This window comes from Cyprinus carpio, chromosome B7 (assembly GCF_018340385.1).
Source record: "Cyprinus carpio isolate SPL01 chromosome B7, ASM1834038v1, whole genome shotgun sequence".
Classification (NCBI taxonomy): domain Eukaryota; kingdom Metazoa; phylum Chordata; class Actinopteri; order Cypriniformes; family Cyprinidae; genus Cyprinus; species Cyprinus carpio.
In genome coordinates this window covers 35,679,588-35,694,154 of record NC_056603.1, presented here as the reverse complement: position 1 = coordinate 35,694,154, position 14,567 = coordinate 35,679,588, and the positions used below count along the sequence as shown (strand labels likewise).

The 14,567-nt window shown below is 38.7% G+C and overlaps 1 protein-coding gene across 1 annotated transcript in view; it reads right to left on the bottom strand.

Annotated features, from left to right (window-relative positions):
• Positions 1 to 2,314: 2,314 nt before the first annotated feature.
• Positions 2,315 to 14,567, bottom strand: part of LOC109057566 (ankyrin-2-like) — an 81,777-nt gene continuing 69,524 nt past the window's right edge. Inside the window, 3 exon segments of the mRNA XM_042728440.1 lie at positions 2,315 to 2,463; positions 4,207 to 4,338; positions 8,047 to 13,639. Coding sequence (XP_042584374.1) covers positions 8,553 to 13,639 — 5,087 coding nt within the window. The 3' untranslated portion in view covers positions 2,315 to 2,463; positions 4,207 to 4,338; positions 8,047 to 8,552.

Here is a 14,567-nt window from a genome sequence, read left to right as displayed (position 1 = left end):
TCACAGTCTATGTCTGAAAGTTCAGAATTTAGTGATGGTGATCTGTATCCTGTCATAAGTGCTAAAGAGTAATTTTGTACTTCTGTTGCAAAACATGGAACTGGGGAATCAGGGGGAAGTACTCTATATTCATTTACAGATGCAGTTGATTCTGGAGATGATGGTCTTAATCCAGTCAAAAATGCATAAGGAGATGGAGTATAGCTTTCAAAGCTTTTTTCAGTGGAGTGTTCGCTATCTAAAATGTCAGAACCGATGGACATAGGAGACCAAGATCTATTTGATTCAGGTGATAATGATTGGCAGAAAATCACAGAACCAGGTGAAATAGGTCTTTCTGTGTCATCAGTCACCTCCAAATAATATGCTCCTAGTGAATCTTCTGTATATCCTGTAAGAGGAACCATTTTTTCGCCAGTTGCATGTAATGTTTTGTATTCTTCAATATGTATTGTGAATTCAGATGTGTAATTTTCAAAAGTTGGCAATGGCGTAGCTGGTCTAAAATCAGGCAATGGAGAGTCAACAGAGAGAAGAGTGCAGTCATTCACTGAAGTTACAGACTCAGGTGAAGATACTCTTAATTCAGCCATTAATATGAATGAGTCTGGTGAAGACGGTCTATATTCAAACGGTACTGGTGAGTCTAAAGACAAAGAATCCACTGATTCTGGTGATGATCTATATTCAGATGAAGTCATTCCAAGGTTATCAAAATATTCAAACTCTAAATCTGGTGACAATGATCTTAGCTCAACTGGGAATGTTAAAGATTCAAGTGTAAGAGGTCTACACTCTACAACTTCCGCTGATATTGAGGTGGTATATTCCGTTTTTGTGCATTCAGCATCTGTTGGTTTGGTTAGAGTGATTGGCATGGCTATTTCAACTCTTGCCTCTGAAGAACCAGAATCAGTTATTGGAAGTGATAACATATGTGGCTGCTTGGTAACTGAATCAAGTGACATTTGATTGAGTGTAGAAGGGGTAATCTTCTCTGTAATGTCTGTTCCACTTACAAGTGCAAAAGACATGCTAGGTTGTTGAAGAGGACCGGAAATGATTTGGGATATGCTTTGTACTCTTTCAGTGGACAATTCTGTGATTTCAAACTGATTAACATCACTATCTTTGGAAACATCTGAAGATTCTTGTACACAGACAGGAATGATGTTACAATTCCCTTCATCCACAGAAGAAATCTCATTTTCAGGGAACCTATAAGTCTCTACAATAACACTATTTTCACATAGCTCAGGTAAGACATAACTTTCACCAAAAAGGGTTCTATAGAATTTGTCAGAAACTTCCTCAACGTGGCGCTGTATATACTCCTCACTTGGTTTCTTTGGAAGTGCAACCTCATATTTATTCGATGAGGTAGATGCAAATTCTGTCTTTCCATTTGATGGGGGTGTAAATAAATGTATTACACTGGAGACTGGTGAGGTAATATAATCTTCAGAATCTTGCTTGAACTCCACAGACAACTTATTGAAATCTGGCTCTGCATTCTCAGATTCCAACAGGGTGTGCCCAAAATCTGACAAGGTTGTTTGTCTCTGTCTCAGCTTGTACTCTTCAATTGAATTAATAGGTGGGACATTCTGTTCATCATCCTGTTGGGTGGATACTGGGATAAATTGACCCCCAGTAGCTCCTAACTCTTGGAGAGGATCGTTCACAGTTTCATGTGTATTGTCTGATGATTTGTTGGAAATAGTGCCACCTTTGCAAACTGAGCCATAAACGTGAGACTGCAGTCTCCAGGGAACAGCTTTGTACAGGGTGAAGAAGGGACTTACTTTTTTAATAGTGCCTGGAAATTGTTGCCTCAGTCCAACCATATCAACAGAACTATGTGCTGAGGCTCCGACCACCCTGACAAATAGAGAATCAAATTTAAATAACTTATTACAGTATATTATTAAAACATTTTTAATTGTACAGGTCAGGAATAGAATTAACTTACTCTGAACCCATCTCTTTGTCTGTCAGCAACCTCTCTTTCTGGGTATCATCAAGGGAAGATACATTGCAGGAGAGATCCTCGACAGATGCCACCAGAGGCCCAAGTTCAGATCCTTTTTGGGTGACTTCTGCTCGCCGAACTGGCCTGGGGCTGTCCATGTCCTCCTGTAGGGCTGAAAAACCTGCAAGGCCAACATAGTTTCTGTTGAAATGTTGTAAAATTGTTCTAAAAGTGAAGAGATTCATCATCTGCTGGAAAAGTGATAAATAATATTATGTAACTTTCTAAAAAAAAAAAAAAAAACACCAACCTAATAAGTTTCAAGTCATTATCATCCATACCTTCACTATGATCCAATGATATGGTTTGCTCAATTTCTGCATAGGTGTGTGATGTCTGGTCTTGATTGGACTGGATGATTTTTGTTTCGATGAGATGAACAATGTCCATACGATTTATTTTTGTAAGTGTCTTCATCAAAGTTGTCTCTGCTGATAAGCGGAGAGATTATGTTATGTATATTTTTGTCTACTAGAACACAACGGTCAACCAGACAATAGCTGGGTTTCCATCACCCTGCTTTTATGCGCATTTTGAAGTATCGCATCAGAATCGAGTGATGGAGACGCTGAATTTCGAATAAAAATGCCTTAATTTGCAAAAAAGTTTTATGCTCGCTTGAGGTGGTTTTTGACTTGTGTGAAAAAGGGTTAATTGGAATAATGGGAGATGGAAATGCTTTTCGCGAATAAATTCCTCCAAGCTCATCAAAAAAGTAGTGACTGTAAATCCAGACTAACCAGCGGACCGATCTTGTTCCACAGCATCTGAAATGTTGTTATATGGTCATTCGGAAATGCCCGAGCAAAGTCTTTCATCAAAGTATTTCTGTATGACTGCCTCCCAGAACTGTTAAACGACTGCGTTCCAAAACAGCAGCATCTAACACGGAAAGCAATAACCACATTCATTGTGTTTCGTCTGCTCGTTCTGAGGTGCAAGTAATTTATTATATAGGAAAATTATTATATTAAGTAGCTTCTCCTACTTTTCTTAGTGATGTACTGTATAGTGCCAGTTTATTAGGAAGTGACGATTTTGTTCTCTTTGACTTATTGGATGGAAACGGTGCTTGTTCGCAAATGTTTTGTGCGATATTCCAATTTTGCGCTCAAGTTAAATTTGCAACTTTGGATGGAAACCTGGCTAATGTTACTGGTCCTCCATCTTTGGCAGGATCTGCTGCCAAAATGACATAGTATTGTAATTTGTTTCTTTTTACTATGCACATAACACTAAGCATTACTATATTGCCCCAAGTCAAAAGAGCCCCATGTCTCTATGTCTAATTTTTCACCCAATTTTTCAACCAAATATGATATGTCTGATCACTTAAAAAAAGTCATAGCATATATTTCCTCATTTAGTCAGTCAGTTTACAACAATGGTGAGTTAAGTGCCAGAATGAGGAAGGGGAAGAAAAAAAAAACATTTAAAGCTACGCTACGGAATATTGTCCTCTATTTCCATGATACTGAAACATACAGTTGCATGTTACTTGCAAAATATTTATTTTACATCAGTTGTTTTTTGGCACTTCTTTACAGCGTGAATGAAGATGATGATTACCCCATGGTTACTGGTGCTCTCTGTATCAGACCAGATTTGTCATGCTGCACCAAAACAGTAATACGATATTCCGACAGAGTCTATTTAAGAAAAAAAGTCATCAGAGCAGGTACCATATCTGCCACTGTGGTTTGAACCTTGTTTTGACACAGGCTCTGTTGCTTTTCCTTTTTGATTACAGACTCTCTGGAGTTTGATGTTTTGATGATTCCACAGAGGTTAAAAAGGGTTGATGTTTAAAACGGTCCATGTTCATCACCAAATAGCTGATTAGTTCAAATTCAATGCTGTTTTGGGCACTGTTTTTAATGTACTTGCTCAAAAATTTAATTTTGTTTTTAACCAAAGATTTTCCTTGATGCATTTTTTTTTTATCTAATTGTAGAAAGTTTATTGAATTAAAATGAATTTTGTCTTTTTAGCAGTTGCTTCTGAATTAATTACACAAAATTGGATTCAGAAGGATGCTGCACATTGGTGCTGGCTGAGAGGGAAGCTTAATTATTTAAATTAAATCTCAGATTTAATAATGTTTGCTATCTGGTGAATAGAGCAATGCAAATTTAGATATAAACTAAAGGAAAACACATGATCAGTAATCTTACCTGTAGCATTTTTGCCCTCCCTTTCTTTCCATAGCCTTATGAGGGCATGGCTTTGGTCTTGTAGAGAATTTGGATTCTCATTTCTTATCTGATTGATCTGTACCTCACTGAATTCAAGCTCTCGAGCCAATTCTGATTGAACAAAAACACATTGGTAATAAATCATGTATTTAATTCAGACCAACAAAGTATTATGAAACAAAAATGTCCTAACTGCAAGGCAATATGTGTGGAAATAAGGTTAACAATAATAAAAAGTAGGTATGACAATTATTGCAAACATACGGAAGAGGATTAGGGCCACGCAATAATAAAAAATAAAACCATCTTGAGATTAAAACTCTTTAAATTTTGAGAAAAAAGTCAAAATAAAATGTTGCAATAAAACTAATTAAATTACAAGAAAAAACTCACTAAATTTCGAGAAAAAATTCGGCGGAGGTTAGAGAGTAGTGTATTTGGGATTTTGGTATTATATGATTTAGTGTGTTGTTGTTTTTATTTTGTTGGACTAAAATTTTCTTGCTTTTCTCATCAAATATCACATTGGAAAAGTGGAAATCAATTGCTTAAAGCGTGTTTAATAGTAATGTATTAATAAGGCTATAGGGAGGGCTTATTTGTCCCAATAAGGCAGCATCTAATTAATAATTTCAACAAATAAAATCATTGTTATTAAAATCAATGTTATTATTGCATCTTGTTAATGTACAACAACATTGTGGTGAGGTTAGTATATTATATTATTTTTTTTTTTAGTTAGCATCTAATTAGCTACTATTTATTTACACTTATTGCAAAGATCTGCTACTTTTACTTAACGTAAATATCTAAATTAAATCTCAAATGCTGCTGTTGTCACTTAGTGTAAATAGTACATATAAATATTTTCACTGTAAATAGCAACTAACAGGGGTGTCCAAAGTCCGGCCACGGGCCAAATACAGCCTATGGATGAATTTTAAATTTTCTAAAGCTTGTATATTGTATTTTGGGATGTTATATGTGGCCCGCCAATCATAATTTACAAATCATGCAGTTTCATGATGTCAACACAAGGTGACAGCACTAAATTTTAGGCCAGATGTATCAGTAAAATGTGAGTGACAACAATTTGATAACTCTTATGTGCTGTCATTTCTTTAGCGCACCAAAAGCGGAAGAGCGCTACTCGTGTGAAGCGCGCTGCACGGGCCGTTATTTGCTCTGCCTAAACAGCACAACACAAGCCCAGAACAAATGCATTTACTCACAGGTATCGATCAGGCGACCACTGAACAGCGCTGTGAGAAACGCTTGAGTTTGAAGCTGAGCTCTCTGATACAGACCACAGATGTCACAGTGATTTAAACTAGTTTAAAAGAAGATGAAACCGCTCTGCCATTCTCAACAACACTGACGTGGAAAACCGAAGAAACACAGTGTGACAACAATCCAGTCAGAATACTTTTCAATCCATAAATTAATATTTATAATGGATTTACTGTAGTAACACTAAACCTACCTACTTAATACATTATTATTAAACACTCGTTAAGCAAATGATTTCCAATTTTCCGATGTAATATTTGAGGAAGAAAAGCGAGTTTGGAAAAAGATAGACTCGAACCCAGATGATCGTATCATTCCCTACTCCCCAATGCATCACTCTACAACCCACCCCACTGAAGACGTTAATTAACGGCGTCCAATGAGATGAAATTAACAAGACATGAGTGTGTTTATTCTAGACTTTTTTTCTCGCAATTTAATGATTTTTTTCTCGTTTTTTTTTTCATTATTTAATGAGTTTATTCTCAAATTTTTTTCTCAACTTTTTTCTTGAAATTTAAAAAGATTTTCTCGAAATTTAACAACTTTAATCTCAAGATGGTTTTATGTTTTTATTATTGCTTGGCCCTAATCCTCTTTCGTACAAACAAATGCAACTATAATGTAAAAGTATCCCAACCTCTTAAACAATTCTACTATTTTAACCACAATGTCTTTTCCAGTATTGCTGGGTCACTCTTAAACCGTATGATGAAGTATTGTACTGCATACTGACATTTAAAAAAAAATGTCAGTATGGAGCAGTGGTTCCCAAATGAAACCAAGGCACCTGTTTAAAGTTTATATACAGGTCCTTCTCAAAAAATTAGCATATTGTGATAAAAGTTCATTATTTTCCATAATGTAATGATAAAATTAAACTTTCATATATTTTAGATTCATTGCACACCAACTGAAATATTTCAGGTCTTTTATTGTTTTAATACTGATGATTTTGGCATACCAGCAAATGAAAACCCAAAAATTCCTATCTCAAAAAATTAGCATATTTCATCCGACCAATAAAAGAAAAGTGTTTTTAATACAAAAAAAAGTCAAACCTTCGAATAATTATGTTCAGTTATGCACTCAATACTTGGTCGGGGATCCTTTTGCAGAAATGACTGCTTCAATGCGGCGTGGCATGGAGGCAATCAGCCTGTGGCACTGCTGAGGTGTTGTGGAGGCCCAGGATGCTTCGATAGCGGCCTTAAGCTCATCCAGAGTGTTGGGTCTTGCGTCTCTCAACTTTCTCTTCACAATATCCCACAGATTCTCTATGGGGTTCAGGTTCAGGAGAGTTGGCAGGCCATTTGAGCACAGTAATACCATGGTCAGTAAACCATTTACCAGTGGTTTTGGCACTGTGAGCAGGTGCCAGGTCGTGCTGAAAAACGAAATCTTCATCTCCAAAAGCTTTTCAGCAGATGGAAGCATGAAGTGCTCCAAAATCTCCTGATAGCTAGCTGCATTGACCCTGCCCTTGATAAAACACAGTGGACCAAAACACCAGCAGCTGACATGGCACCCCAGACCATCACTGACTGTGGGTACTTGACACTGGACTTCAGGCATTTTGGCATTTCCTTCTCCCCAGTCTTCCTCCAGACTCTGGCACCTTGATTTCCGAATGACATGCAAAATTTGCTTTCATCCGAAAAAAGTACTTTGGACCACTGAGCAACAGTCCAGTGCTGCTTCTCTGTAGCCCAGGTCAGGCGCTTCTGCCGCTGTTTCTGGTTCAAAAGCACACGCCTGTGCACGGTGGCTCTGGATGTTTCTACTCCAGACTCAGTCCACTGCTTCCGCAGGTCCCCCAAGGTCTGGAATCGGTCCTTCTCCACAATCTTCCTCAGGGTCCGGTCATCTCTTCTCGTTGTGCAGCGTTTTTTGCCACACTTTTTTCCTTCCCACAGACTTTCCCACTGAGGTGCCTTGATACAGCACTCTGGGAACAGCCTATTCATTCAGAAATTTCTTTCTGTGTCTTACCCTCTCGCTTGAGGGTGTCAATGATGGCCTTCTGGACAGCAGTCAGGTCGGCAGTCTTACCCATGATTGCGGTTTTGAGTAATGAACCAGGCTGGGAGTTTTTAAAAGCCTCAGGAATCTTTTGCAGGTGTTTAGAGTTAATTAGTTGATTCAGATGATTAGGTTAATAGCCCGTTTAGAGAACCTTTTCATGATATGCTAATTTTTTGAGATAGGAATTTTGGTTTTTCATGAGCTGTATGCCAAAATCATCCGTATTAAAACAATAAAAGACCTGAAATATTTCAGTTGGTGTGCAATGAATCTAAAATATATGAAAGTTTAATTTTATCATTACATTATGGAAAATAATGAACTTTTATCACAATATGCTAATTTTTTGAGAAGGACCTGTAAATACTTTCTGTGTAACTTTGTATATTCACTGCATTCCTCTGTCAACATCTAAGCTCTCTGCTCGCAAGTCACTATAATGGAATTAACATAATAACAGCATTTCTGAAAGCTGGTTAATTGATATTCAAAAAAGCCGCTTACCTGACCAGCTGAAACCAAGGTGATCTGCTATTACAGCCAGACGCCCCTCTTTCCTGTCAGCCTCATCCTGTGGATCTACTGCAAATTCCAGCAAAGCAGCAAGAGCCACGTAAGCACATAAATACAATGCTAAAAAAAAAATCTACAATTTATCATTTATTGTTAAGATAAATAAGGTCACTGGCTTTCTCATGTAGAAAATACATCAATTAATATTTTAACTATACTTTTTAAACCAACATTTCTGACTAATTTCAACTTTCAAGCAATGAGCAAATACTAGATAAACTATCAATCATGAATAAATACTATGAATAACTTTCCTAGGATGTGCGAACATTGTAAAGAAACCGTATCTCACAACTCATGTTTTAAATTTAACCAATTCTGTCATAATGTAATATGTATAGTGAATATACTGGCAAAAAAACACTCTAAATACACCCCACTGCATTTGGTTTTATATTAATGTTGAAATTTAAGTCAAATAAAACGAAAAGAGACAGTCACAAACATAGCCCATACATCAAAGCAGCACCACGAAGAGTTGAAGCATTAGTTACAACACAGAGAAGCAGCACTTTCATCATTGAGGTTTCTGAGGCAGATGAGAAAGAGATAATGGGCCCCAAGAGATGGGGGATACCTTGACTTCGGACTTTATCAGCAGGGATTCGTTCCATCTGCGTCTCAGCAGGGTTGTCCAATCGGGGCCTAATGACCAAGGAATCCTCAGGGAAAGGCATTTGCATGTCAATGAAAGGTTCACTCTCTATTACTGATGCATTAATGGTGCTGCTTTCATCATTAGATAAGGCAGCAACTTCATGTTTGTCTTTCTCTGCCTGAGCCAAACTCTCGACTACCTTAGCTGCTTCCTGACTAATCTCTTTAAAAAATGCAATGGACTGTTTGTTTGTGTCAGTTGGCCGATCCTTTTTTTGTTTTGCTGGTGTGGAAGTTTGAACTGGCTGGCCAGGCTTTCCCCTGATTGGTAATCTTGAAGGAAGTGTCTTAGTTGTGCTGGATAGATCAGTACTTGTTGGACGATTCTGGTCCTTTTTGGCTGGTTTCTTGGTGGAATCACTTTCACAGAAGCTCTTGGCTTTGGAAGACTTTGTATAACTGGAGGTTATGGATGGGCTTGTGTCTGTTTCAGATTTTCTCCTTGATTGAGGTTTTATGGGCAACTTTGACTTCTTGTTCTTGGCAGGTTCTACATATTCAGACCTGAGGGAGCTGGCCTTAACAGGGATTCGGGATTTTGGTTCCTCTTCCTCTTTGGAGGTGGACATATCTTTTCTAGCCGTAGATGATAGAGACATTGCTGTGTAACTTTTAGAGACAGGTTTACTTTGGGATTCTGTCTTTTCATGGGTTTTGGTTTTTTCTATTACTGAGTGCTGATCTTTTGAGGACTCTTGGTCTTGTTGGGAATGAACTGATCTAATAACTGTTGACACTGCTGTCTGGACATTGGCTATGACAGTGTCAGAGGAACCAGGATCAGATACTAAATGTCCCTCACTCATAACTTTGTCTGATTTAACCTCTAACATTGTTTGGTCCTTTTCTAAAATTTTGGTTGAGGCAGAGTCATCCAATTTGATTGAGGTTTTAGACTTTGAAAAATCTGACTTTGTAGCTGCAGCCAGATTATCCCCAGCAGGAGAATGTACAGATAAATCTGTAGCCTCTTTAAGGAGGTCTTCATCCTCCTCTGGTTTTATTTGCAAAGACAGGTTGCAACCAATCTCATTCTCAGCATCATTGGATGCTCTAACAGGTTCATTACCTTCATCTTCAGCTATGCCCTCTACAATGGGTTGCTCTATTTGGTAAAATGCAAACCCTTCCTCCTCGTAACTCCTTTTTGTCATGTCTATTGCACCACTTCTTGTCATCTCAAAAAGTTTTCCTTCCTGGAAAAGGAAAGGATTTTGTTCACTTGTTGGTGTACCCTCCTCAGTGGGTGTCCTTGCTGGTGTTGTGTCTGGAGTCGCCCCTTGGGAATGCCGATCTACAGCCAGACCCAAGATCCTTTGCTCTTCCTCTTTGAGTCTTGCTGCAAATGCATCATCATCTTCTCGCATTGAATTCCATGCGTCTGTCTCTGCTTTTGCTGTAACTCCTCTAGATTCAGTCTTAGGAGGTTCCTCCTCAGCATCATCTTCCTCTGTGTCATCATAAATACATATTTCTGGTTTAAATGTTTCTTTTGTTTGCCCAATAATTATTGGAATAGTATCAATATCTAAGCTGCCACTACAAATATCAACATAAGATGTCCCTGCATTCCTCATGTAATCCCCTTTAATCTCATCCGTTACATTAGACTCTTCCTGACTATGTGATTTGTAGTCAGCATTTTGGTAATTAGCTGCCTCCTTCTGCTGTTCGTGACTGTAAACTTCTTGATTTCCTTTTGATCTTTTTAAGCTTTGCTCTTTTTGTTCATCAGTTATATTTTTGCTGTTAGATGCAGTTTTGTTTAGCTGTACTAACTCTGAATCAACATAATCTTTGTCCTTAATTTTCTCACTATGAGATTCTTGAAGGTGTGGTTTTATGGTATGCTTTTCTGAGACAAACTGAGGTCTCCTCATTGCTGATTCAGCTGAAGATGCTGCACTGTGGGCCATGGTTTGTTGAATGTCGTCAGATGTTTGGGGGCTCATATGAATACCTGCTGGAAAAGGAGAGGGAGGTTGTACTTTAATGATCGGTTCAACAGACCGTCCTATCTCTGAGGCTTGTTTGAGTTCACTAAACCCAACATCATCCACAGAGGATGTTTCATGTTTGGATGCAAGCTCAAACAGTTTGAAGCTGTCATCTTCTGCATCAGAAGCTAGCAAGGCCTGAAAGGATTCACAATCTTTTCTATTGTCCTTTTTGTCTTTTGCATCTTGCTCCATTTCATCAAATGTTTTTATTTTGGCAGCCATTTTAAACATCTCTTCTTCTGGAGTAATTTTCCTCTGTGTCAGGCCACACTTCAACTCATCATCTTCTACTGTCTCCTCTGGGATTACTGATGGCTTACAGGGAACAATCAGGACCATGGGGTCTGGGGTTTTGGGATTGACCTCATAACTTACCTCTTCAGAACTTGGTGTGTCAGGTGAGAAAGGACTCTTACCCGAACTTGTCATCAGGGATGTCTGCTCACAACTGTCATCGTCGGCATTACCCTCCTGTTCTTTGAGCATTCTACTACGCAAACTGTCTGGGGGCATTTCAGGGGCTTTGGAGAATGTCAGGGGCCCTGTGGTCACACTGGGTTGTTCTACTGTAGGTGGAAAAGCCAGGTTGGTTTTCATCTCTATGGGGCTGCTTTCTAAAGAGTCACGGCACGGGGATTCTTTTGTTGGACTAGGCTCAATAGAGTCTGGGGTTTTATGGGAAGAGTTGTCATCCATCAAGGGACTACCCTCTAAAGAGTCCTTGTGGCTAATATTAAAAGAGTCATCAGCTACTGGACTAAGGTTCTCTGAATCTTGGTGTCTAAGAGGTAGCACTAAACCACCATGATCCTGTGTAGCTGCCCTTGAGGCCAGGGAATCAGCAGAGGTTGGTATTGGTTGACCATCAAAGGATTCCTCATCACTCAAAAAACACTCTAGGGTTTCAGATGTTCTTTTTGTCAGTTTTCGAGCTTTAGATGGCTTGGATGACACAGAAACAATGTCCTTATCCATAGAAGTTTGTTCACCCTCAAAGTTCACCCCCCTATTTCCATGAGGAATAGACATAGACTCACTCTTTGTTGGTTCATCCACTGCTTTGCTCAATGCTGGATGATGAACTGAAGCTTCAGATGCCTGTTCATTAGTTGTCTTCATCTCAGTAGTAAAGGAAACATATACTTTACTTGTCTTGACTTTAGGGGTGACTGCTACTGATTTTGAGGTCTTTGCAAGTATAGACTGAGCTGTTTTTTTAGGTGATAATGAGAGGCTCTCAGGGCTTGTTTCTGGAGTCTCAGCCAAGCCCTCATGTTTGTAACTTTCCTCAGAACTCAATGGGGCTTCTGCTTCAGCAAGGCTGGCACTGGGCGAGTCGACCAATGCTACATGTCTAATGCTGTCAGAGCTGTCATCAAATGCACTGTTCTCTGTACCGTTGCCAGGCAAAAGATCTCTGTGCTGTTCTGACCAATTTTGAGGAATTGTTGTTGTCATGCTTGAGTGAGTAAAAGGACCTGCTGACACTATTCCAGAAACCACAGCCTTACCAATCTTTTCCTGTGGACACTGATGACTCTTTTGACTTGCTTTTGTATCTTCTTCAGTGTCTTCAGATTTTTTTATGTGTGGACTACTTTTTACTTCTTTTTCTTCATGGTGATCTTCAGGCTTTAAAACATCAAGAGACACTTCATGTGGCTTTATTAGGATAGCCTCTGGTTTACTCACTGTTGTGTCTTCTGTTTTGGAAGGACCTTTGTGCTCAAAGAGCCCAGACTTTCTTTTTGAGGGGTCTTGGCCAGTTTGAAATGCTCTCATTAGTTCTCTTACAGACATGGTTTCTTCTAGTCTCCCAGGCTCAGACCCTGTTGACCTAGAAGGAGACTGTTTCTGGGGTGAAGAAGTCTGTTTTTTCAGGCCTGATGTTTTCTGATCTTTGACAACAGAGGATGCTTTGGCTTCTGTTGCTTTATATGGAGGTTTTTGGCCTGTTTGTTTTTTCTGACCTTTTTGTTCTTCCTCTACTTTCTTTTGAAGAGCCTTAACTTTCTCTTTAATGGAACCGATTGGTGTCTCCTCAACCACTGGTGAAACGGGAGAATTTTTTTTGTCTCCAGGGACGGGTAGAAAGGCATCCCCTTCAGACGACTTCCCAGTGCTTTTACTAACAATACTTTCTTTTGTGCTAGATGACTGGGTTTCATCTGTATGTCCTTGAAGCCCTTTTCTTCGTATGGGCTTTTTTACATCTGTTGTATGGGCCTTAGTGTCTTTTGCCACTGTAGGGACTATTTTCCGACCACCTCTGCGCAGAACAACCTCAGTGAACCTTTGCTGTGATGGAGACTCTTGGGATTCAGGCCTAGATGCATCAGAAACATCCAATAAGTATTCCTTAACTTCACCACTGGGAACAGTTTCTATGCCAGGCCTGTCCCTAGCACCCTTTGGTCTCTGTGATCCTCTGTTGATTCGAACTTCCTTCAGAAGTGATTCTTGAGATTCAAAGGCAGCCATCATTTTTGCCTCTTCGATTTCACTTTCTGTTAGTAGAACCCACCCCTCATCCATCCTATATGGACGGCTGTCTGTTTTTATAGACTCTTCCTTGTCACATGTTCCACTTCTCAGAATTTCACTAACTTTTTCCAAATCCTCTTTGACTTTTTCCATTATCTCAAAAGGCTCTGCTGACACCTCCTCCACCCCCTTATCTAAATAATCCCCTTGCATGGGTCCTGCTTTCTCTGAGGAATCAGTGGTCAGAATAGCAGTCATTTTGATAAGGTCTTGTTTCATCTCTGACACTTCAGAGAGTAAATCTGGACTTGCAAGGGCAGGGGAGTCTCGGATCAATTGTGTTTTCAGGAATGATGTTGCAGTTGTTTCAGTGTCTTCATCATCTTCCATTTTGATGACATTTAAGGAGCAAATTAACCAAAATTTAAATTAAAGGGACAGAGATTGGAAAAGGAGATAAGGGATAAATTCAAGTTTCAAGGACCAGAAGGCATCAAGATGACAAAGAGCTAAGTGGACTGTGGGATAATGAGTGGTGGAGAGTCTACTGGACTCATGGGAAAATAACAACTGCAAAGCAAATACTAATCAAATCTTAAAGACCACAGAAGAATAAGCAGGAAACTTGCTTATTCACATTTGGTTCAACAGCACACTCACACACAAACAAAAAGACAAACTAACGCGATAATTAAAAAGGGAGATGAAAATAAGCCAACCCAAACACTTGGACATGTACTGAAAAACAGTGACACAAAGTAGACATTGCTCATGTATAACTCATGACTACAGAAGAAAGAAAGAGAGAGAAAGAGAGAATTCAGAGAATTCAAGAGAGAACTTTATAAAACTGAACTTAGTAAAACTATTTTTTTATTCTTATTTTATTTTTTAAGAAAGCCAGTGATATGCAACTAAAATGGAATAACAGTAAAACATAAATGTGATTTTAGAATGTGGAAATAAATGCATTTGAAAAACAACATAAGCAGAATTTTTTTTATTAGTAGTAGTAGTGGCAATGATGAATAGTGTTAATTAAACAAGGTGCAGTTCTGAAAAATCATTCACACACACACACACACACACACACACACACACACACACACACACACACACACACACACACACACACACACACACACACACACACACACAAGACAGCATTCATAATACTCTATGTTAGCTGTTATTTCCTTAGTAAACTAACATGTTATTGTGTACTAAGTTCCATGTAGTAATAAATCTGGATTCTAATTTTTACACCTAAACATTAACATAATGCATGTACTATACTTGTAGGTCACATTA